Here is a 25,149-nt window from a genome sequence, read left to right on the forward strand (position 1 = left end):
GACAATTTTTGCACATGGATTACATAATTGCGTCCAAATTTGAAAGGTGATAAAGCATTTCTCATATTTGTAAGAAAGACAGAGTCTGGGATGTGGAGCAGCTGAGTAAGAAGAAAGCATCTTTATATAGGTTTGATCTACTGGGTAAAGTAAATGATTTGCAGCTAGAACAAAGATTTTGCAAGGTCTCTTAACTTCCTGGTTTTATTCCATAGCTAAATAAATACCAAGTCTTCTCTATTATTTCTGTTGAACAGCAATGGTTATGCAGAATTCCTTATCCAAAAGCAGAGCACTCAGACAAAACTTATAATTACGTTATTGACCAAAGTTAACTATGACTAAAATCAGTAGTTAAGGATCTTGTCTAAGTAGGAATTTTACTGGAAGAATAAATTATTTAAAATTATTGACTGAGTTCTCTTATTAGTACTCATTCTGTTTCTTTAAAACTGTTGCCACATTACAAACTCAAAAAGGCATTAAACCCCAGCACTTGCCACCAGAAAGTGGCAAAGTCACTGAAGGAAATACTTATTCTTAGTGATAGGTCTGAATCATTCTGGGCAGATTTGTTCAAAGTGTGTAGCTGTCTAGAAGATTTAGAATGTGCACTTTTTGAAGAAGAACAATGTCAAATTAGGTTTTGTCTCTTTAAATTTCAATTGTTACAAAACAAGGCTCTAAGTTTTTTGAATTATACTTTCAAGAAGTACTGTATTGAAATTGCTGATCTCTAAATCATGCCTATTCTTCACTGTAGCTCGATCAGAACATTGTGATTGCATAATGTCCATGGCAATCTCCAAAATCCAGTCTCTAAATCAAGCTGTAAACTCATTTTTAAACACCTGTTTGCAGGACTTCAGGAAACACAAAGAAGAAAGAAGAAAAACCTTGGGGTTTAGGCTTTGCCTGAGGTCTTCTGCCCAGCAAAACTTTACCTTAGGCTGAACCTGCAATTTGCATGCTAAAGAATATACTGTGGCAACAAGTCAAGGTAACTTTAATAAGGAACAAAAATAATGCAAGAGCTACCATTCATACAATGAAAAAAAAAAATTAGAAATAGAGTGTTTTACATTACTTTCAAAAAGTTGTTTGATATTGCTGAGCCCTCCAGGAAGCCAGGCACCAGAACATTCTTCAAAGTAGTTCTGGCAAGGAAAGTCCAGGGGACTTATTTTGTGTGGTTGCTAGGGATATTGATCACTGTTGTAAATCTTTTACTGATGTGTTTGAATTTCCAGTGCACATTTATCATTTTCTGAGAAATATCAGCACCACTAACTTATTAAAAGCAAAACATTTCCAGCTGCAGTAAATCCTGGTTAATAACTTTATATACACAGCACCAACTGTTTATAGCTTACTGTGAGGAAGTACTTTGGCAAACAGCTTGGTCTTTATGAATCAATCTGGGCAAATTCTGACAACACTAGCAAATAGAGGTATAACCACTTACATTTCTGGGAGTTGGAGATGTCAAAAAATTATTTAAAAAAGTTAGAAAAAAAACCACCCACCACACCACGAAAAAAAAACAGACAACCAAACCAAAACACCCCATAATAAAAGCCACTAAACCCAAAAAAGAAAAAAAAAAATTATATTAGACAAACGAAACCTAGTGATAGGCTAAATTTCCAAGAGGTCTGTATTTGGAAAGCCGTAAAAATGACAGGAATAGAGAATATTACTACTGAAATGAACCGTCATAACAAAGAAAGGCAAAAGAAGGCTTTTTTTTTTTTTGTTTGTTTTCAGTGAGTGTACGTCTTAGTTTCCATATTTATTCCAGGAACTGCATTTATGTGAGAAGAAATATTGAAATACCGAAAAACTAAAAGTTTAGGTTTGAAATTACCTTTGAAATTTGGTCTGATTCTTGCATCGTAGCCTGACATCCTTCCCATTAGCTTATCCAGGAAATCAGATGGCGACATGGGCATGCTGCGCGATCTGGCACTGTCTGTTTCCTTTGTGGCTACCAAGCTAACAGCAAGGAAAAGCAAACAAACAAACAAATGGAATTTTGTTAGAGATTTTGTTACGTATACTTTAATTTTACATGGTCAATAATTTACTTCATGTATGAACAAGAAAGTAGGAAAGCTACGATTGCCTTTCCAGTTAGTTTATGCTTCAAGAATAGTAGTAGCAAATAAATGCTTTTCCTATCTGTCATTTTATATGCAAATTTTGTTTTGTTAAGCTGCCTAGTTATAGGTTGCTGTTACCTTGTTTTCAGGATTTTGTAGATTAATAAGACTTTCAGTCAACAGTAGTCATTTCATCATCACATGCTTAAACTATGTCATCTACACAGAAGCTGTACATGTGGAATGTCAGAATTTGGAGTCTATGCTATGATGAATCTTTTTTAACTGGGTGTGGTGTAACAGAAGTCCAGATGAGAAAGAAAATAGTAAGGACATAGTGGAAACACCATCCCTGGAAGTGTTCAAAAAATGTGTAGATGAGGCCATTAGTGACACAGTTTATTGGTGGTCTTGGCAGTCCTAGGGTAAAGGTTGGACCTGATGATTTTAAAGGTCTTTTCCAATCTAGTTTATTCTTTGTCTTTCATGGAATAGTACTACTACACCAATTTTTGTTCAGCTGATATTTTATATTGATATTTAAACATAATGCTACATATTAAGCAGTCTCATGGCAAATGGTATTCTTTATCTGTGTCTTAGAGGTTATTTTTCTATTAAAAAAAAGTACCTGCTGCAGCGGAAAAAAAAAAGAACTTACTGAAGGAATTATTTTAGGGCAAAATTTTCATCTCGGGGCCACATGGCAAATGTCGTCTCATATAGCCTCCTCTCCATATGCATACAGAACTCTCACTGACATTCTAAAGTGTGCTCCACACATGCTAAGTTAGAAGAGTATTGGCACTGCAATCAGCCATGTGGACCTGATGAAAAAGCCTCTATTATTGTGGAACCCTTACTTGAGTGCTGGCCAATGCATTGAAAAAACAATATAGTCAACAAATATATATGAGTAACATTGTGGTACACAATGCAAATAAAACCATTCACGGCTTTTGGAGTCTCAAAAAAGATAAAGAGCTTTTCCCATTTCTTCTGACTTCTTACCTGCTTGGTTGTCTCTTGTTATTGCCAATTCACTTTTTTAGAAGTGCTTAAAAATGCTTTTGTTTAGAAGTAAGCCTAGGGAAAACCCTAAAATCCTTAGGAATTTTCTAACACATAAAAAACCTATGCTGGACTTTGCTTGTTAACAATGGATGGAGTTCCAAAATGGGAAAATTTCAAAAGGTATGTATGTATGCAGATGCAATGTTAAGTGCAGACTAGGAATGTAACTTTTTTCCTCCAAACACTGTGTTACTCGGGACATGAAAAGTTACAGTTTTACGGCAAATTCCAATTTGAAGGTCTGCTAAAAAAATCTGTCTTCAAATGTGAACTTTGAATTTAATATCTTAAACTAGTAATTATGTCATATTAAGTCTTGAGTATTACAAACTTGGACATGCACAGAATATGAACATAGAAACCTCTAGAATGTTGTGGTTAACTCATATTTTAATTAAAACTCAGTTCAGTTGCTAAATTATAATATCAACTGAAATTAGAGAACTGAAATCCTTCTGCTTAATTTGTTACCTAGTGTTTATTCTACCCTATGTGTGAGTTGATTTGCATATTTATAGATTGTTCATAAATTTCTAAATTGGAACTGGAATCACCAGGTCTGTAATTACTCTGGTCTATTCTGTCTGTTCAATAAGTGTTCACTTAAAATCTGAGGTTAGCTTTACTCCATGCCTTGAAGACTGTCATTGAAATTTCATGGACTGAGATAGAAAAACACGTCTGCCACAGTGCATGACATACCAAAAATCATATTTGAGTCAGAAACTGTTAGGTCAAGCTGAAGACATTTATATTGGGATAAAAATGTTAGAGAATATGAAGCAGCCCACCACAGCCAAGATGCAGCTTCTCTAGAACAGCACCCACATCCTAAATTCTAGACAAAAAGCTATTGTAGGGAGTCATAACAAGAATGGTGTTCAGCACTGCCATCTACCATCTGGAAAGGAAAAACAAAATCATCAATGGTTTAAAAATAAGAGTTGAAAAGAAATGAATAAATAAATAAATAAGGTATAAATATTGATGAGGGTAATAACCCATTTCCTAAGTTCTGTCCATTTAAGTAAAATAGTTTAAAAGAGACAAAGGAAGGATGTTAAAAGATAGATGAATTGGGAGTGTGGGCAGAGTTGGAGAAAGCAGCTGAGTCTGAAGAATGGTTCATAATTCGTGTTGAACAACTCAGCACTATTGTGGTAAAGTTCTCACTGCACTACTGTGCTATCCAATAGTGTGGAAATACAGAGAGTAGAAGGATAATGTTCACTTACTATTTTATGTTATATTGATGAGACCAGTTCTTGCACATTGCATCAAATTCCTTATCCAAGGTTTAAAAGGACATTAAGACATTTATAAAGGTACAAAACAAAGCCACTAAAGCACTGAGAGTTAGGGAAATCTTAAAGTAAGAAACTTTAAGAGATCAACCTGTTTATCAGAAAAGATTGGAAAACAGCATTGAAGTGTAAATAACTCAAAGGGGCAGAAAATGTTGGACATTGATCTGAAGAAGAAAGGCAGAAGAAAAATCAGTGAGAGACTGACAAATTCAAGTGGGAATTTAGGCGAGCAGTTTAATAGTTAAAGTAACTTAACAGAAGATCAAATTGTACTGTCCAAGACAGTACAGCTTTCTGGAAGAAACAATTCAGCAAAATATAAGGTATTGTGTTTCATGTATACTAGCTTGGTGAAAAGGAATGACCTATAATATATAAAAGCAGACTAAATTCAGAGTAGACATTACAAATATGCAGAAATAATCAGATTGCCAAAAGACACTTTCTGGACTTGAAAATCTTAAGGAACAGATAAAATGGGCATAGTTCAAAGTGGAAAATTGTGTCTTCTCAAGGGCCTTCTATACTGGGACTGGGTTGTAGGCTTGTAGTTGCCTGTATTGTAAAGCGTAATTTGGGTTGCAGTTTACATGTGGTAATGTTGGTCCATTTTGCTCAAATTCTTTCATAGCTGGATATTTGACTTACCAAACAGTTGCATGAGCATCAGCTGCTTGCACATTATGGAATTAAGAATGAAAACTGCACTTGAGACTTTCATAAACTGCAGACATCTTAAAATATCAGAGATTGGCCACTACTAGGAAGAAATGAACTAATGTTCTATGAATGACATGCCCCTGCAAAGAGGAGAGAATTTTAAGCTAAAAGATAACACTGTCATGAAAGCAAATGGTTATGAAGAGGCCAGGGATAGATTTAGATCATGAATTAAAAGCCTTTTAACTAGTGAGGCACTTCAGTTCAGGAATAGTTTAGCACTATAAGTAGAGATAGAAAGTCCCCATGTGTTTCAAGATGGAAGTAATTATGGTGCTGTGACATGTATGACTGCAATTGCAGGTGATGGTACTCACTTCTGACCCCTCAGATGAGGTTATGTTTGCATTATTGCTGATTTTTTTATATATTTAAAATAATTACTACCACAGAGCTCTGAAAAAAAAAAAAAGTTAGCATAGCTATGCAGCCAGAGCACCAATATCTACAGAATTTAAATGGGAGATCTTATGTAGCAGCTGGCAATTTAGCTAGCAAGAAAAATCATGGATCATGAATCTTTGCTCCTGAAATGTCTATTTAAAGTAGGCATGTTTGTGAGAGAAAACCTCACTCTCTTCCCTTCCTCCAAAAGAAAATTATTGAGAAAAACTCTTCAAAAGGAATTTTGCATTTCACAATGTCTACAAATATTTCATTCTTTAAAATATTTAAAGCTACAAAAATCAGATTGCTTTCCCATGTTTTTCTGAGGAGTCACCATATTCCATTTCATAAGCTCTCTCTTCTCTATTTGCCCCAAACTTCAGTTCATTTTTACCAAGGCTTTATTTTTAAAAGTGCATTTTTAAAGTTAACATAAATTGTACTGCCTTTGAGACTTTTATATAATTTGTGTGCTACAGAAAGTACTGGTTTTCAGTGATTTATCCTGTCATTCAAACTTTTCATCTTCAAGGTGGATTCTTAAAAGTAGCTTTAGTGTGTATAGACTCTTCATCAGGGACTGTAGTGATAGGACAAGGGGTTGAAATTTAAACAGGGGAAGTTCAAATTAGATATAAGGAAGAAATTCTTTACTGTGAGGGTAGTGAGGCAATGGAACAGGTTCTCCAAAGAAGTGATAAATGCTCCATCCCTGGCAGTGTTCAAGGCCAGACTGGACAGTCTTGTGTGACATGGTCTCGCATGAGGCACCCCTGCCCATGGCAGGGGGTTGGAACTAGATGACCTTAAAGTCCTTTCCAACCCTAACTATTCTATGATTTTATGATAAAGAAGTGTTACACCATTTGCTGACTTCCCAGATGGATGACAGAGATAAAGAAAGAGTATGGTGTCCTGTAATAATACCTTCCACTGGAAACTTCCCAGAGAGAGGTTTCCAAGTCCAAGCAGTCACCTAATTTATCCCAGTTATTCTCAAAGTAGTCTCCAGAGTCTCACTAACTTTTGAATATAACTGATACAAACTGTCTTTGAATCTGATTGTATCCTCATTTTCTTCCTTCCATCATTAAACTACCTATGTATTTTACCTTGAAAGTAAACACTTGTCTTTACATTAAGAAGTATATTAACATACTTGTCTCATTTGGTTTTGATTTTTCTCATCTGATCATAAATTATTTCTTCTTCTATCTCAAACACAATCCATTGTAGCCATTCAGAGGTAGAAGTTTTGTATTTCATCTTACAATGCATGCTACAGAGCTGTTACATGATGCTTTGCATACGTTACGATGGTCCAGTAGTTTTTTCATTTCACTACTTAGCTTATTCTCTCAGACAGCAAGTGTGGCTAAACCCCTGGAGCAATTGGATCTTATGTTTGTGGTCCATTCTGTCCAGCTGATGTTTGAATGTTTTAAATGCAATTTACATTATAAAGCTTCAAAGAGAAGCTCAAGGAAATTACGCACTCATAAGGAAAGGAAAAACTTCAGGCAGCCAATATGCAATAAAATTTTAAAACAATCTCTTCACTCTACTGGGAATTAAAATCCTTCACAGAAGACAAGTAAAGCTATTCATCAGCAATATTGATACATGAAAAGCCAGGGCCATTCTGGAAAGCTAGGAGCTTTGTCAGAATTCTACAGTTCAAGGTTAATGCAAGGAGATAATTTCCCTCCAATACCTTTCTATTCCAACACGAAAAAAATCTACTTCAGCTTTATTGGTGAATAAATTAATTTAATTCTGAGGGACCAAAAAAGATAAGAACAAAAATAAAAAGTGAGTTTCCAATGGTGAAAGAGTAGTGGAAGAGGGTAACATGTACTAAACCTAAAGAGAGTATATGAAGAAAGAATTAAGTTTACAATGTCTCAAAAAAGGCTGAGATTCCAAATTCCCTATTATTTCTGTTAAAATGGACAAAGTGTTTCTTGCTAATTAAAAATGAAATTCCTTTCATTTCCTGTAGGTTGTGAAGTTGTCAGTTCCTAATGCAATGAAAATTCAGCTTTTCCTATCCTCCAATGTTTTAGATAACAATAATTATCATATCAGAGAGAAGCACAGAACTCTTAACTCACGCTTGCCAAAGAAAAAACCTGGCACTTCAACAGGACCAGAAGCATTGCATCACCAAGATCTTAAAGAGGTCTTTTCTGGTAAAAATCCTCAGGAGAATTTTAAATATTTTATGTGATTAGATTTTCTACTGATTTTGTTGGTTTTAGATATTTCTAGTTGCCCTTTTATCCTCTTATTTTAAATAAATTTGAATGGATGTATTAATTTTTCAATATAATGCTGCAAAGATAAGTAGTGTTACATCAGAACACATTTACAGCCACAGTAACAGTTTTTACGTGCAACAAACAATTTCCATTTTAAGATCACTATTCATTCTTTATTATTTTAATGGCTAGAAATTAAAATTACATGAAGAATATATAGGATTGCATCTCAATGCAACTATTAAAAATGTCCTTTCAGATTTGGAAAAGTTAGGTTTTTTCTGTTTCAGTGACTGAAGTAACATTGCTTTTTTGGTGTTATTTGCAAGTTAGACAACAGTTGCAAGGATTTTTTTATGATGTTCGTGATCCCTTAGGGTGTCATAATTTTTTCCTTTTATTAATACAGTTGAGAATTCCTCAGTCACATTTGTCATAGAAGTGAAATGGTACAATATCTATACCTTATTTACTTTATGGACTACAGCTTAAAAAAGTTTTGGATTATTGTGGGATCTTTCATCTTTCCTTAACAGAAATGAAAGATAGAGAATAATGGGGTTTTAAATCTTCTGATTAAGTCACTGTGACCTGATCATCATTCTACAGTCAGAGGGCTTTATATTCCAGATAAGGCTAAATTTACATATACTTGTTTTTGTTTGTGACTCAGTACATAAAGCACAATGCTTTACCAACACCCTCTTGGAAAAAAAAAAACCCTCTTAGGGTAAAGGAAGAAAACTAATTTGTCAGCATTCTTCATGATCCTATGGGCATGGCTTTCTAGTTAAATTAAGATATAGATTCAATAAACTACAGTTTGCCCCTCTAATTTTGTTTTCTTATTTAAGACAAATTTATTGTTGCCAATTTCATCCATACGGCATTTGAATTTTCTTAAGATATTTTATGAATTATGACTCTTATCTGAATATTTGTTTATTGTTTTGAAGAAGCAACTACTTCCTTAGTAATCTTTTGTACCTGTTGTATATTTTATTTTTATACATGTTCTAAAGTCAGGTCTTAATTTCTTGCCACTTTTTAATTTAATACAACCTACATTTTTGGGAAAAAACTGACTCAAACTACGATACAAGGAGCAGAGAATGTTTCAAATATTCTCTGACAAATAAATAAAGACAAATTTCTTACTATTCCAAAGACACACTGAATAGGTTAAATTTTTGGCAACTTTTGTTTTTAATTAAAGATATTCAGATCTTCCCAAAATTCAATTAACACTTTTATTTTTTTTAAGACAGATAATACTTGTCTAAAATGAATAGAATATCTTTGAAAATGGGAACTGTAAATTGTAAATCACAAATTTATAGTAGTCTGAACTTGCATTGCTATCTCACTATAATGACTAATTTGTATATTCACTGAATAACAAAGAAAAGTTACTGGAATAATGGATAGATTGCAAAATGACCAAGTAAAATAATTTCAGGATATTATCTTTTATAAACCATATGTCCTTCTATAAAAGCATGACAAAGCCGAATAATTACATTTTTTGTGATTAATGAGTGAGTCCTCTAACCGATTGAATTTGTGCAGGAACTAGCTGATGTCTTTCACCACCATATGAATAGCAATTCAACTGGTGTCAATGAGGCAACATTGGGTTGAAAGCAGAATTAATTAAAAAAAGACTTTTGCCTGGCTAAAAACTTCAAACTATTGTTTCCTAAGCAAACTCTTTGCAAATCTAGGAGCAACTTGTGAATACTGAAAAAAGAATTCTACAGATTACAGCTCCTTGGCTGATCCTGTATTTTGAATGCATCAGCACATGTCCTTTAAATTGGAGAGATGCATATTACTGTGACTTCTACTTATAATTCACTGCCTAGATTTTTTAGTATTGTTGTGGCATTGCCCCAAGAGCTTACTTTGCATCCGCTAGGTTATTTTACTCTCACTCAATATAACAGCAACAGTGTCTCATGAACTGTAGAAAAAAAGATATTTGTTGTAACCATATTTAATGACCATTTAGAATGTCCTAAGTCTTCTGCTCCTCCTTTGCCTTGATTTACTTTAAAAAGTCCAATTTATGAGTTGAAAACCATAACTGAAACTAAAAACTGGGTTTCTGCAATATGTTTCTTCTCAAGCAATTCTTTTATTATTCATAAAAATATTAATGGAAAAACAATAGAATGAAATGGTTGAGATTTATCGAAACTAGATAAAAATTTGATTTTGAATTAAAACCTCAGGGTTTGTGACGACTGAAGTGCAATTCAATTAAACACTATTCCATTTGCCTTAAGAATGATCTGCTTGTATCAGTACAAGAGTGTTGTCCTGTATCTTCAGTGAGCATGTCAGATAGCTGCTCAGAATGAGACTTTATCTCCAAAATAATTTTGATAAGATATAATTCCAGTTAAAAAAAAAGCTGAATATATCCTAAAGAGTCACTTGCCTGAAAATAAAGTGTTTCAACGAACAGGCCTACAACCCAGACAAGTCAAAACTTATCAGTAAATAGAACTCAGTGCTATATAAAGTTCTCTCTCAAAACACTTCTCATTAAATTTATTTTGATTAGTCAGCTAATTATAGTGTAGATACTGTGTTATTACTATTGGTTAAGAATTTTCCATTAAGCCAAATTATTTCTAGTTGAAAAAATACTGCTTTCTTGAAATAGTGTTTTACAGAAACATATCTGTTTCCATGCTGTTTTAATGTAATGTTGGCAGGCTTGTGTGGAATAGTCTTGTGTCGTTTCTATTCTGTCAGCCACCATCAGCTTTCTAATGTGCTGCATTAGATAGCAGCTGAAGTTGAGGGTTTGGATTCTAATTTTCAAAAACTTCACTGAACATCTTCCCCCACCCCCAGAACTGGCAGAGAGTTTTTCCTGCTTTTTGCAACTTAGACTTCCTCTTGTGCATTGAAAAAGCAACACAATATTTTCAGGGCTTTGGAATTTTCTGTGAGACAGGAATGGTGATGTTCAATCAGTTGTGTTAATTTGCATGAGATATATGGATTACATATTTTTTCCTTTTTAGTATTTCTGTTAGAAACAACACTATAATAGTTCAGTGTAAGACTACAGTGTTGAGCTTCAGGGTGATGATGGGAGTGGCGGTATTCATGCCACATAATGACAGAACCCAGCATCCCTAATGCACGCACTGAAGCATATTCCTTACTGAATAAGTCAGAGAAAATAATATGAAGGTAAAAAAAGCAGTGCCTTTCATATTTCCACCAGAATTATCCTGGTCAGCTACATACCATTAATTATCACCTGATGCTTCTAAGCTTCCCATAAAGAAGTGGAAACATGCTGGGTGAAGGAAAGATCATGATGTGTGCTGATCCCCCTCTGCACATACTAAACAGGCTGGGTGGGGGGTCCTTAAGTATTGCAGGTACACTACCTTCCCCCCTCCTCTTCCCTGGGCGATCACTAAAGCATAGAGGACATCCCCAAATGCTGTTGCAGCCTTTATGGTGTGCAAGACACTTCACCTCCTGAGGTGTCAGCACTGTTAAAAAGGATGAAAAAGGACATTCTGTTAACCATTACTGAGGGAATCTGAAGAAGTGCATTTGTCCTCAGATTTTTATTAGAGATGAAAATTTGAGTACTCTTACATCCAAAGATCAGTGTATAGGAGCAATAAAAATACGTAAAGAGTTAGATATATTCTTAGAGTTCACTTGCACAGAGTAAGAAGCTTGGGATAACTTTTGGAGGTAAAATTTTTATACATATATGAGAAACTCTTTTCAAATATCATTTTTTATTCCATTTCTCTAGTTGCATTGTACATTTTGTAATCAGGGGTTACTGTTTCCAGTGAGTGCATTTCATATTCACGTTGTGTAGTAAAAAATTACAATATTAAGTTGAAAACAATTGAGCATCCATTATTTAGCATGCAAGATCTGCAGCAAAATAGAAAATAGTTTATTTTACTTTAACTCTTGCAAATTAAGAGTTAAAACAAACTCTAAGAAATCTTGAAAACTCTGATAAATCTGCTTCCTTTTATATATATATAAATTACATCCAACATTCTTTCTGTTAGTATAAAGCAATGAGAAAACAAACTATGGATTTAAAAAAATAGTCTTTTATGGGATTTAGTCCAGCTCTGATGCTGAAATCTGTCCATTTTGATTTTAGTTCTAATGCTGCTGAGTCAGAGGTAACAGATCTGACCTGATAGCATCAGGGAAAACATTGCTAAGATGAGCATGGAGACTTCATGGAGACGTTATGTAGATGCTTAGGTACAGAATTAACATTTACCTTGGAATAATGTAGTTAGTCATACTTTAGGTGTGTGAAGTCAGTGCTTTAGTCCTGATTGATTTCAAAACCTTTGTTTTTCCATTCATAAAATTAAAAGTTTTACCTTACTTTTGCCAGCAAGTTACTGTTTTGTGACATTTATTTTATTTACCTAGTAGGGCATGCTTAACCAGCAGACATGTTGCTCACAAAACTGGAAGTTTAGTTGGTCTCTGCCGGTGAATATGTCTTAGCCTACACATGCCCAGGGCATGGATGCTCCTGTACATTACTGAATCTAACAGATAACACTGCAGTTTTGAAAACTTTATGAAATTAAAAGCTTCAGCAGGAGAAAACCTTAGGATCTTTTTAACATTCAAGCCCTATTTTACCTCAGAACATTATAAACCAACTTTTCACAAAAAAAGCCCATGACCTCTGCAGTCTCCAACTAAGATATAAAGTAATAATAATTTTAATACCCAAACTTTTGAAAAATCATACTGGTATAACTGTATGTACCGGGCATTTCTGCTGAGTAGGTAGTTGTGAAATTCAAGTTAATTAATTGTTAGTAAAAATTAGATAATTAGATTAGCCAGTTTTATAGAAAGTCATCTTAGAAACAATATATTCTGGTGCTTGTGTATCCTCAGAGATCATGGGTAGTATTACACTAGACTCATTTTTTACCTTTCAAAAGCCTGAAAGGGAGAAAAAATATTTTGTAAGAAACTGGAGATAAATTCTAGACATAGTGGAGTCTTATGCAAACTATGCATAGCATGTGAAGCCTTAGGCAATAGTGAGATGAGTAGCATATTCTAATACTATTTTTTTATATCAAAGGTATTTTTATGCATATTTTATAGCAAAGATGGAACGCAACAAAATGCAAAATATTAAGACAGAAGGTTATGTAGTTATAAATGCAGCTGGAATTTTAATCAGGAAAAGGCAAAAAGTTTGCTTTTTTAAATGTCATAGATATACTGTTTCTGCTTATGATATCCTTCCTAGATTAGTTTCAGTTATAAAAGTCACATAAAGGTTAATAGCACTTAACTCCACCTCACAGTTTGAGATAATTTAATACTCCTGCTTTTGCTTTCTACTCACTTTATTGTTTCACTCAAACAGTCTCAGGATAACCTGCTGGCTTGCTTTTTCCTACAGCCCCACCACTTGTGTAGCTCCACTATTCCAACAGTCCTATCACTCACCACAAGATTATCACAGGCCAGAGCCTTCTTGAACATTTCTACATTTTCTGTGGTCTCAAACTGTTTCCCTTGGAAACTGCATTTCTTTAATGTTCCATTTCACCAAATAGAAACATCAGTAATAATAATATTGAAGAGGGCTGATCTTCCTTAGGGAACTTCCTACACAGAAATGTCCCTGGCACTCCCCGCTTGTCCCTGCTCATTTTGTATGTCTATGGTAGGTTTAGAGGGTGGTATGGTCACATGGTGGTATATGACATAAGAAAAGTATAGCGGAAGTGTTTGTTATGTAGAAAGTCCACTGCAACATAGACCAAGCATTATTACTTGTTTGCTGTTTGAATAATGTTGGAGCAATTCATTAGACAGCTGACTGGGAGACTAATAACAAAATGCATTCTTTTATAATTTTATAACCACATGCTGTTTACTTTTGTACTTTTTTTCCTTCATTCTTTCTTTCTACTCTCACTGCTTAGCATTTGTATTGACACAGCACCTAAAAACATCAGTCAGGAAGGATCATATTCCTTCAGAAGCCATACAAAATAAGGACTATAACCTGTGCTAGAAAAAAGTATAGCATAAAATATTCATAGAATCATAGAATCATAGAATAGTTAGGGTTGGAAAGGGCCTCAAGATCATCTAGTTCCAACCCCCCTGCCATGGGCAGGGACACCTCACACTTTTTCACCTTTTTCACAATATTTCACCTTTTTTTTCTCTTGACTTTACGGTGAAGACTGTTCTGCTTCCTGGTGCTCTTCTCATTTTTCTGCTTTGGGCCTCCATTTTTGTTGCACATAGTTTCTAGCTGTGTCTTTTCCTGTTCTCTGAGATGTTCCCTTTCTGCTGGTAGCTGATATTCTCAAAAAAGTGCCTTTTACTTGGTCTGTTCACAATGCCTACGTACCAGTGAAAGTAAAGCTACTCCTTTTTAGTTCCTATCTTCTTTTACTGATTCTTCCAAAAAAATATCTTGAAGATCAGTAGGAAAAGTAATAAAAAGGAGAAGATGCAACACCACACACAAGGTCTCTTCATTGTTCATTACTTGAGAAAAGCTGATTTGCGGGAATAATTCCCTATAGGTATTATTACATAATACCCAGTAAGGTCATTTGAAGCTTGCATTCTAAATCTGTTAAAAAAAGAAGCTTTAATCTTATAAAAATTTTCATTTTCTCTAATTGTCATGATTCGTAGGCTATCTGGACAAGACTAATCTGATAGAGAAGCTATTACATTTTTCATCATAGAGAAGCACAGCACTTATCTCACAGTATTACTTGCTTTCAGTTGTTAGCATCAATTGGCTAAGAATGAATTAGAAGAAGTTGAAAAGTAAGGAAATGCCACTAGCACAGTAAGAATTAAAAGATTCATTTTTTAAATTGAAATTTCATTGTTATTTATGTTTCTTAGAGTCTATAATGTTATAAACTCAAAAATATACACATAATTTTTAAATTATAGATATGAAATGGATTTTAAAAATTTTTATCAAATTCCTACTTATGACAAAACTCATATTTGGTTCAAAAGGATTTCAGCATTTTCACTGATATAGTTGAAATTTAAATTACATTTTTTGGCTACCCACACACACACTTCCTGATTGTCTGAGTTTTGGGAAGTAAAATGCCTGCGTATCGATACATTCTGTAAGGGAATCCAGATACTCTCCTCCCAACATTTTGCAAGGACCCTGAGCCCATTTCCTTCATCACAGGGGTTTGGCTACCTGGTCACGGTAGGAATCCAGCTCTGGTAAATACAGCGCAGCATTGAAGCAAAGCTGTGTGACAAAAAGTCGTATAAGACTCAGCAGGGGTTTACCCCTCTTCTCTCAGGAACTGTTTTTGCTTTTTTATTTATTTGTTTGAGGTTGTGGTTTTGTTGTTGTTGTCATTTTTTTGTTTTGTTTTGGAGTTTTGTTTTGTTTTGGTTTGGTTTTTTTTTGTTGTTATTTCTCCTTCAGGGGTTCTTGGGAGATGCTCTTGGACTCTGCACAAGCTACTGTGCAAGCATACCTTTACCCAGCCTTGTACCTTCCTATTTCTGACCTTCTGACCTGACTTTTGGGCTTCACCTTGGACCTACCTCATCACTACTAATCTTGTCTGTCAGTCTGAGTGGTTGTTTGGACTGGATCTGTCCTGTTCCTGCTCATCGGCTTTGGGACTGCAAACTTGGTTGGCAGGATCCTGCTCCTGACTGCCTTGCTCTGAGCCTGAACTCCCAGCTCACCTTCTTTTTCCTTGCTGCTCCCTGAGACATATCAGATCTTTTTCATTAGGACCTGGAGCCTGTTGACTGATTTATCTCACAGAAAACTGTTTTCAAATTAAGTCTGGGCTGCTGAGGAAAGGTACTGTGCCTCAGTGCTCTCATCTTGAATTACTATGTTGCCTTTGACGCATCCACACTATTTTATTCTCACCCTGATTTTAACAGATGATTTTGTTTCTTGAATAGTATTGTAAGTATAATTATAATAATAAGCTACTGAAGTCTTTTTATAACATCTGAAAATCTTTATTTTCAAAGATGTTTGTGATGATATGTCAGATTTAATACTTTTTAGCTGTCGTTTCTTTTTCTTTCATTATTTGGAGGAACTAATACTGGCTTAAAGGACATTGACTTCTGTTTCTTAAAGCTATTCATCTGAAAACAACTTCCAGTGTAATGCAAGAATAATTTCAAAATCAGTTAACTGTGAGCTCAGACATGCCCCAGAGTTAGGTTACATGGAAGTTTTTTTTCACAAGAATCTGGTCTCTACGTGCAACTAGCTGTGCCTGTGGTACTGTTTCCTTCAATATAAGGCTGATGGAGTAATGATAAGAAGAAGGAAAGAGGCACTAATTTAATCATGGCATGTTTCATGGTCTGTGCTAATATAGATAACTAAAGAAATATCATAAGAAGAATCTATTTTACATCTCTATAGTGCCACCTACCTTTTCATCCTGTGCTTTCCCATACACAGGTCTACATGTAAACTATCAATACAGTACTCTTTAAAGAGAAAGCAGAATCCCTGAAAAGTCCCTGAGAGTGTAGTTCTAATAGACCTGTGCTACTGCTGCCTATGCAAGCTCAAGAGCTGTCATAAAACTATTTGACTCTACACATATAATCTAGCTTGCAGTGTGACCTGTCAGAATCCAAGTAAATGCAAAGGAATTTTTGTTAACACTATTACTTTAATGAAAACTCAGAGGAATATTTGGTCTTAGGGATTATTATAACTTCATAGCATATCTTAGAAGTATTTATTTTCCTTTTCTGTAGGAAGCTATTCTTAGACTCCATTAAATTATTTTCCCTAGCTTTCACAATTCATTTTACATCTCCACCCTGTTCTTAATATCACACTGGGGCTTGGCCAGGCAGTTATTAAAAATAATGTTGTTTTTTACTTTGTGTCTGAGCATAGATTTTCTCCCAGTCCTCAGATATACTCCTGAAAATGTAATAGAGTTCCTAAACCCCTGCATTTCATGTCTAAAATCTATTAAGATATTATCAGTAAGTATGCTATTTATCTATGACATTGTAGTACAAACATGAACAATATTATGAAAGACTGTTGGCAGTTTTTTATTCTTTCCACAAGTCTTTCATAATTAAATTAATCAAATTAATAATTACATCCTACAATGATCAATATACATCTTGTTTCGGTCATTTCAACTTGAAAAGCTTTTAGATGTGAGGTGAAAAATTAATTATTAAAAAAAATAAATAAATTAGGCGCAGTTTCCTCTTGTGAAGCATGCCAATCTTGAAACTTTAAAGTAATAAGCTTGTAACTTTATACTTTCATCTGACCTGTACTGAAGATAAAACTTAATGGCTGTCTTTACAGACATCATTTAAACAATAACTTTAAACAGCCTCAGGGCTGTTGGAAAAGAATCGAAAGTTTTTCCTGTTAGATTCATTCAGTCTTCTCACACATCCTTGAGTGCTTGTTAATGAAGAACAGAAAAGTGTTAATGTTACAAGGTGCAAGAGAGGGTGCATTATTTTTTTATAATGTCTGAGCAAATAAAATACGAGGTTTGTTTTTTTCCTAGAACTTCCTAGCATATCCATCTTCTCACAGATGGGGCTATATAGTTGCTAAGGCTGAAGTCTATAGTCCTATAGAAAGTGAAAGCAGCATTGTACTATTCCTTGTTCCCTTTCCTCCAATGGAAATCATTTCACATGACTTCAGTTGGAAAAGAAATAAAATTAATGGCTTCAGGAAGCTTGGGAATTTTAAAGGGTTTAGTATTTTAACCCTTTTTCCCCACCCTTTTTTTAACACTTTTTCCATTTCAAAGCATGGAGAAGACTCCTGCGTGTCTTGAACTGGCTCGTATAACTCAGGTAATACTGCTAGACCTAAAATCACCAGCAGTCTCTATATAGAGATACATACCAAAGATATACATAAGTTCTAAGCAGCTTTCTGAAGTCTTTCTCACAATACATAGCCTTTGTGCACCAGCGACCATGTTTACTGTGATAAAATGACAATTTAAGAGCAGAAGACTAGTGCAATGCAACAGTTATTTGATCACTGAACAGAATAATTTGAACGTATGCAAAATAAGATGCTTGTATACAGCTTGAAACAATTTCATAGCAGTACAGATATGTGATACAAAATACATGTATGTTTTCCAACACTGACTTGAAAAATTTTTCTTTTTTCACTTGGAATATAATATATGTTATCATATGATTAAAATAAAGGACAAATCATTCCACAGTAGGGTGTCATTTAAATAATACACCGAGGAAAAATAAGTTGTATAAGTACATTAAAATAGAATAATAATAGCACGGTACTGCTTGTATTGCCTACACTACACTACTATTCTGAACATTAAATACTCAACATAACTGTAAAAGTCTAAACTGTAATATACATGCATTTGCTCTTTCCTCCCAGCATCAATTAATCCCTACCATGTGACCCAGTTTCTTAAAATCTCTTTATTTTGGCCCAGTTACAATAAAATCACATTATAAACTATTTAGCTATGTTGATACAAAACAGGCCATTAAACTAACTTCAGAAGGAAACACTTGCTGAAAACCTATGAGCACCTGTGAAGCTACATGCTACTACTTTAACTTTGCGATTATAGATCTCTTACATGTATAATCCCTGCGGTTTCCCTGGAGAACCACTTTTGAAATGTAAGTTTTCTTTCTTGTCTTTGTCAAGTAACAACGTGATTCTTAAAATAGCCCAGAATTGTCATGTTGTATGTCATAGTCTGTTTATTGTGATCCAGAGCTAGACTGTGTGTTGATAACAGGCATGGCTAAACCTGCATCAGCAGTGAATGTACAATGACATTGAACTCTGCTTCTTTACATGTCTGATTTTTCTTTTTTAAGGTTTCCTTTACCTTTAAACAGAGGACTTAAGTTTATTTCAGTCTGTTGTCATCACAGTTCCAGAGCTATGTATCAAAAGAATGCTTGCATTGAAATCATAGCATTACTTCAGCTAGCAAAAGTCTGCTGTGCAGAAAGCAGAAAAACTATATGAACCTCAGTTTTCTACTCAGGTCATAATTTATGGATCTGTTGCTATCTTTCACAATACAAATCCTAGGCTATTAGTAGTACAGCAAATGCTTTTCCTCTCAAGGGAAATCCTGCAGACCATATCCTCTGTTCACTCAGCTATCATCTTTCTGTTTCTGTATAAGACTTCTCTGATCTAACACAACCCTTGATTTTTATTTAACTGAAAAGAACTGACAGTAAAAAGAAGTCTATATATTCCCAAATCAGATTATCTTCCATAACTTTTACATATAGGCACTTTGCACCTGAAGAATTACAAGATCATTAATGCTACAATTACTGTTAAAAGCAGTGATAAAATTCGCAGTGATAAAATTCACAGTGATAAAAAAAAAAGCAGTGATAAAATAGGGAAACCCTTACTACATACAGGTGAAGGACAGGCACAGCCTTCAGCTCTCAAAATGTGAAATCTAATTCGAGGGAATGCAATGTTAAAAAGTCATTCGCGAAGCGTAGACCCCATGCATACCACTCCTGTGCCCACAGTCTGGCTTCCGAAGGTTAGCCGGCAGGGCGTTAGTGGTGAGGAAAACCGGTGACCGCGGTCGCTCCTCACGCCAGTCCCGAGTGTTTCAGCCGCCCGGGAAAAACGGCTGGGGGACTTTTGCTTCCCAGAGGAAAACAACTCACCTGAGCAGTACCGCTGCTTCCCACAGGTAAAATCCCGACACAGCCGCTCGGAGGTACCTAATCCGGGCCATGCTGCTCGGAGGCTCAGCGGAGCCCCGGAGCGGCGGTGTCCGAGGCATCGCAAGTGCTTCGCGGCTCGGCTCGGCTCGGTTCGGCGCGCCGCTGAGCGGCTCCTCGCGGGCAGGAGCGTCCCAAGCACCCTGGAGAGCTCCGGCAGCGCCGCGCCCGCCGCCCGCCTAGTGCCCTGCGGCGCCCCGCGCCCTCCCGCTGGGCCCTGCCGCGCCCGCCCCGCCGCTCCGCATCGCAGCAGGGTGGCCGCCTAATCCCAGCCGCTGCGGCTGCAGGAGCCCACCGCTCCGCCCGCCTGGCCCCGGCTCCTGCCAGCAGCCGGCACCCTGCAGCCGACCGCATCCCGGGCGCGGGGGGTGCTGCGGCCCCGGCGGCGAGGGCGGGAGGGGTGGCAAGGAGGGGGCTGGGCACGGCCGTCCCCCAGCAGCGCTGTGGCTTGCGGAGGCCGGCGGGGCGGGACCGGGGACCGGGGACAACGAGGGGGTGCCCTGAAGGGGCTACCCCTGGAAGGGGAGATGATACCGCTAGGGGCGCGGGGAGGGCTTATCTGGGGGTCTGGTCCAGTGTTTGCCCTGAGAAGAGCCCCTGACTGAATGTCTGCCCCTGCAGGAAGAGGGATGGGAGTTATTCTCCTTTGCCTATAGCACCTATAGCGCTTTTCTTAGGAAATAGGGGGGAAAATATCCTATTTCAGTCTTTTCTCTGAAAGTTCAGTGCTGGTGGACGCACAAAAAGTATATCCTGTTCAGCTCCACTTTTTTAGAAAAGATGGTCTAGTGCCATGAGGCAGACTACTAGGGAGATCCAAAGAGCTTGAAAGTTTTTCTGGGGAGAAGAGTGGAAGAGATTATGAGAAACAACAAGGAAAGAACATTGTAAGGGGGAAACTTGAAAGTTATTAATGAGAAGAGAGAGGAACAGAGAATGAGTTTACAAGTACAGGTGACAGCAGGAAGGAGAAATTATTACAGTTATTGTTAGAGAAAGGAAACAACATTTTGTGCAAGCCAGGAGCTGCTTGTATTAGAAAAGGATAAAGATTTGTGAGTGATCTTGAGAAATATTGTTTGAGAAATTCTTGTGAAATCTGTGTGGTTTGTGTTTTGAGGAAGGGACATATACATGGAGAGGGACAGAAAAGGAAAATATGTCTGAGATTGTAGAGTTGGGATATTCTGTGAATCTAAAAAGCAATGCCCTTTGAACACCAGCATCATGTCTTGGAGAGCCAATGAAAGGGGATCTATGGGAGTAGTTCAGGGAGAGATCTCTGCATATGTGAAATATATCTGGCTAGGCACTTCCCTCTCAGTGTTAGCCTCAATATAATCTGCTGGCTTCCTTTCCCCTACAGCCACTAATTTGTGTTATGTGTTAGCAGCCCCACTCTGTGTGCAGCTTCACTAGTTGCACAGTTCATGTGATTGTCTCAGGCCAGAGTCTAATTTAACTATAAAAATGCTATACGAAGCTCAAGTGCTAAAGAAGGAAGCAGCTGTGGAAAAAGGCAAAGGTTGAGCAAGATTAGGCACATGAAGCAGAGTAAAAGAAACTGAAATCTGAGGGAAGTATAACGAAGTAATTACAGAAAGACAGTGAGTGAAATATAGAAAAACTTTTTGCACAGAACAGAAAAGGTTAAAAGACCGTTCAGTAAAGAAGATGCAGGAAAGAAATAAGAAAGAGGGATTTTATGCATTCCTCATATCCAAGGATAGGGTGTGTTTTAGAAATAGGGTATTTCATTAGAAATCTTTGCAGTAATCACATGTTCCACCTCCAGCTGTATTGTTTGGTTTTTTTTTTTTTTCAAAAATATCTCACATGTTGCTTTTACCTCAGTTCTTAATTTCTATTTTCTATTTTGCCATATCCTTACTCTTTCTTTAGCTCTTCTTCAAGGTTGCTCCAATGGGTATCACTAAATAATAACACCTACCACACATTTTCAATCCAGTTTGGATTTCTTTGGTGATACGTATCAAGTGTATGGCTGAAGAATGTCCTAGAATATCACAAACTTCTTTCCTCTATTCCCCGAACTGTTTAAATTCCTGATTTCTCTCTCTCTTTTTTTTTTTTTTTTTTTTTTTTTTTCCAGCAGTAGTGGTTACATAAATTCAGGGACTCTTTGTATTCAGTACTCCAAGTTTTCAAGAAGTTTATCCTTTTGTTCCCATTCTCCCCGTAGCTCTGCGTGGAAACAGTGGTCATGAAAAGAAGCTGTTTAAACCCTTAACTGAAAACATAATAACAAACAAAGAATATCTGTATTGCTCTAGGACAGGCTGTCAAGGCAGGTGCTCTACAGAATCAGTGTAGAGTACTTCCCTTCTATATTCAGAATCTTTGAATCTTATCTTTCCTCTTAAAACTCATGTTTAGTAAGGTTGCTTCTCCATGTGCTGTTTATCTTTGTGCGTTATGTACTTCAGCAGTGAATTGGCCTAATATTTATTTATGCTGAAGCAAGTGATTTTTTTTTTTTTAAATGATACTATTAGTTAAAACTACCAGCATGAACTCTCCAGTAGAAACAGTTCTATTAATTATAAATATAGGCTATACTTTAAATCTGCAGAGTACAAACTTCTCAAAATCCCTGTGGGAAAGACATACACTTGCTTCTGCTTTAAGTAGCAACTTTGTTGTTGCATCATTTTGTTCTGCTAAGTAAGAATGTCGTTTTCAAGCTTTTGAAAATTTTCATATGGGTAGTGTTGAATATTAAAATACTCTCTTCTGAGTGGATTCAGACAACTCCCTTTGATTCGTGAAAAGTTCCATTTCAACAAAGCACTCAAGAACATGTTGCTGACTTCAGTGAGATTTAGAAGCATAGAAGCATACTTAGTTTTTAGTCACAAGCTTTGATAAAATATTCTCTGTTTAAAGTGTTTTAATTCACTATTGTTTTAATTACCATCTTCTTATTCTTTCCATATTGCTACTGGTAGACTTGCCTATTATACAAAGCTGAACACAAAGCTGTGTCCAGTCTTCAGAAGATCTTTATGGTATCTTTTTATCTTTCTGGTAGATACAGTAAATTAAAAGATAGGACTTGTTTGAACATCCATGTAAAAAATGAAATTAGTGGAGTGTCACTGTAGTATGAATTTGTCTCAAATATCAATGTTGTTTGTTTATACATGTCTTGCATACTTGGAGAACAACATAACAGAATGTTGCTCATCCTTCAAAACGTGATAGCTGGTATGTGTATAGTATGTGCAGACAAAGCTGAGCTGTTTAATTTACTTTCAGTAGTATTGAAGGTTAATTGAAGCATATTCTTCACAAATGGAAAACACTAGTATATTGAAATGAAAAGTTTTCACCAGAATATGTTAATATCAATATCTAATTCTCCCCATAACCAGCAGGGTGTATAGCTACACTTTCTCTGGTCCAACCAGTATTTAGGTATTTTGAAAATAAACTTGAGATATGTACACCAGGAGTAGCCTGTAAGTAAAAAATGCCATAAGGTTGCTAAACGGAGATGATACTAATGTGAATCAAAACAGTAGATTACCTTTTAAATGGGGATACTTTAACAACCTCATGTATTTGCACTCAGCAAGATAAATGTAAGTCAGTTTAATAGAGTAACTCACTTTAATTTGAACACAAAATTTATACAACTGAATTCAAGATAGTGCAGTTACTCAACAGTATTCATAGAGAGAAGCCGATGTACAGATATGCATTGAAGGATTACTGCATGTACTTTTTGGTGTGACAGAGTCCTTGTGGAATATTAAACTAATCATAGCGGTAGTCATGAGAAGTTGCTATAATTATTTTAGTGTGCTCAATCCTGGAAGATATTGTGGTTCAATATGTTTAAATAAGCATTCTGTAAGAAAGCTGCTGACAAATTTGAAAGGTTTCTGAAAAGAACTACAAGAACGTTACAGTTTGGAATACTTTCCTAACATAAGATAAAAGCAGATTAACTTGTGAAAAACAGAAAAGTTTAGATTTGTCTTTAGACATTTCAATGGTGGTGAAACAAGGGGGACAGAAAATCACAAAAATGAAAACTTTGTTGGCAAGTTTGTTCCTGGAGTTTTCTCCGAATCAATTGAAAAAAGTATGTGAAATGAAAGCCATTTTTAAATAAGCAGAGGTAGTAAATTAACAAGACTGGAAACTGATGAAAGATTAATTCAGAATAATAAAAAAAAAAAAAACAACAAACCTACTTTGAAGCAATTTAAAGTTTGAAACAACTAAAAAGGAAACAGAGCTGATCACCATTTAAATTCTTTAAATGTAGGTCAGCTGTATGTTCTGGGTTTGATCCAGAAGACACTGGCTAAAATTTTATGAGCCTTGAGATTCAGAAGTTCAAACTAATGGCTCCAGTGTTAAAACATGTGAGTCTATAAACCCAAAGTGTTTTGTCATGATATATTCAGCTACAAAGTTAAAGTTGTGTGCTTTCTTATAAAAGCAATAAATTGACCTTACAAATGAAAGATTGGCTTCCAAGTTGACAGAGTTGAAAACCATGTATATCATAATGGTAAGGAATAAAGATCTCACATATGTAGTCTTTACCACACTTGTATTGCCAGTTTGAATATTCCAGCATTTTAAGAGGGTGTTGTGATGGGATATGACATCACTGTAGTTTTAGATTCTGGTTTTACTTAGACATGTTTGATTATGTTAATTAATCTGGCTTTCTCGGTACACAGGATTCCCCAGGATGTAATTCATTGAAGTGTGAAACCCCAGAGGCTTTGACCTATTACTAAACACAAAGCTACAAACAGAAGAGAGTTTTTTTGATAAATGTAATCCTAAAATAGAAAGACTAACTTTAAAATATGGGAGTAAAACTACTAAAAAGAAAAATGTGACTGTTCAGTATTCCTCAATAAGCAGCAAAAGTCTTAGCAACATATTTCAGTATCCGAAAATAGAGAGTCTGTGTAAGAGCATTTGCCAGCTTTATCTATGAGAAATATAGGTGTTCACCACAAAGATGTAACATAGCATTCTTCAGAATGTATTACCTCAAAAGCAAGTCTTGGTGTAACTAAAACAAATAGGCTTTTTAGTTGGGTTTGCATAACTGTTGGCTGTTGCATTTAATTTCAGGATGCATACAAATTGTTCCTAATTCATGGTTAATTAGATTATCAGCCTTTTAACAAATTGAAACATGTCCGGCAAATTGCATGTGTTCAGATAGCTTTTCTTCTCAAGCACCTTCTATCTTAAGCCTTGATTCTCTTCATTCAGATAGAGTTGCCCAGTTCCAGTGGCAACTGATGTCTTTCTATCCATCATGTGCTAAACCTAACTTCTGGGGAAGTGGGTCATAGCAGCAGAAATTAGGTGGTCTGCATTTTACTCTCAGTGTTAGAGCTCACCCAATGTTAATGAGTGGTACATTACAGAATAATAACATGTCACATGTACGTATCAAATGCATATGCAGCAGAATTTGGAAAATATATTGATACAGGG

The 25,149-nt window shown here is 35.8% G+C and overlaps 1 protein-coding gene across 2 annotated transcripts in view; it reads right to left on the reverse strand.

Moving 5' to 3' along the window:
* GLRA3 (glycine receptor alpha 3) overlaps positions 1–19,712 on the reverse strand; it is a 79,984-nt gene extending 60,272 nt beyond the window's left edge. The window contains exons 1-2 of one of the 2 annotated variants that reach the window (XM_065694700.1): positions 19,594–19,712; positions 1,868–1,995 (exon numbers count right to left, since the gene is read on the reverse strand). In XM_065694700.1, the coding sequence (XP_065550772.1) occupies positions 1,868–1,995; positions 19,594–19,712 (247 nt within the window). Of the gene's footprint in view, positions 1–1,867; positions 1,996–19,593 lie in introns of those variants that run through there. The other variant, XM_065694710.1, reaches the window with a different exon arrangement.
* Positions 19,713–25,149: the final 5,437 nt, after the last annotated feature.

The sequence above is a fragment of the Lathamus discolor genome, chromosome 1 (genome assembly GCF_037157495.1).
Source record: "Lathamus discolor isolate bLatDis1 chromosome 1, bLatDis1.hap1, whole genome shotgun sequence".
Lineage (NCBI taxonomy): Eukaryota > Metazoa > Chordata > Aves > Psittaciformes > Psittacidae > Lathamus > Lathamus discolor.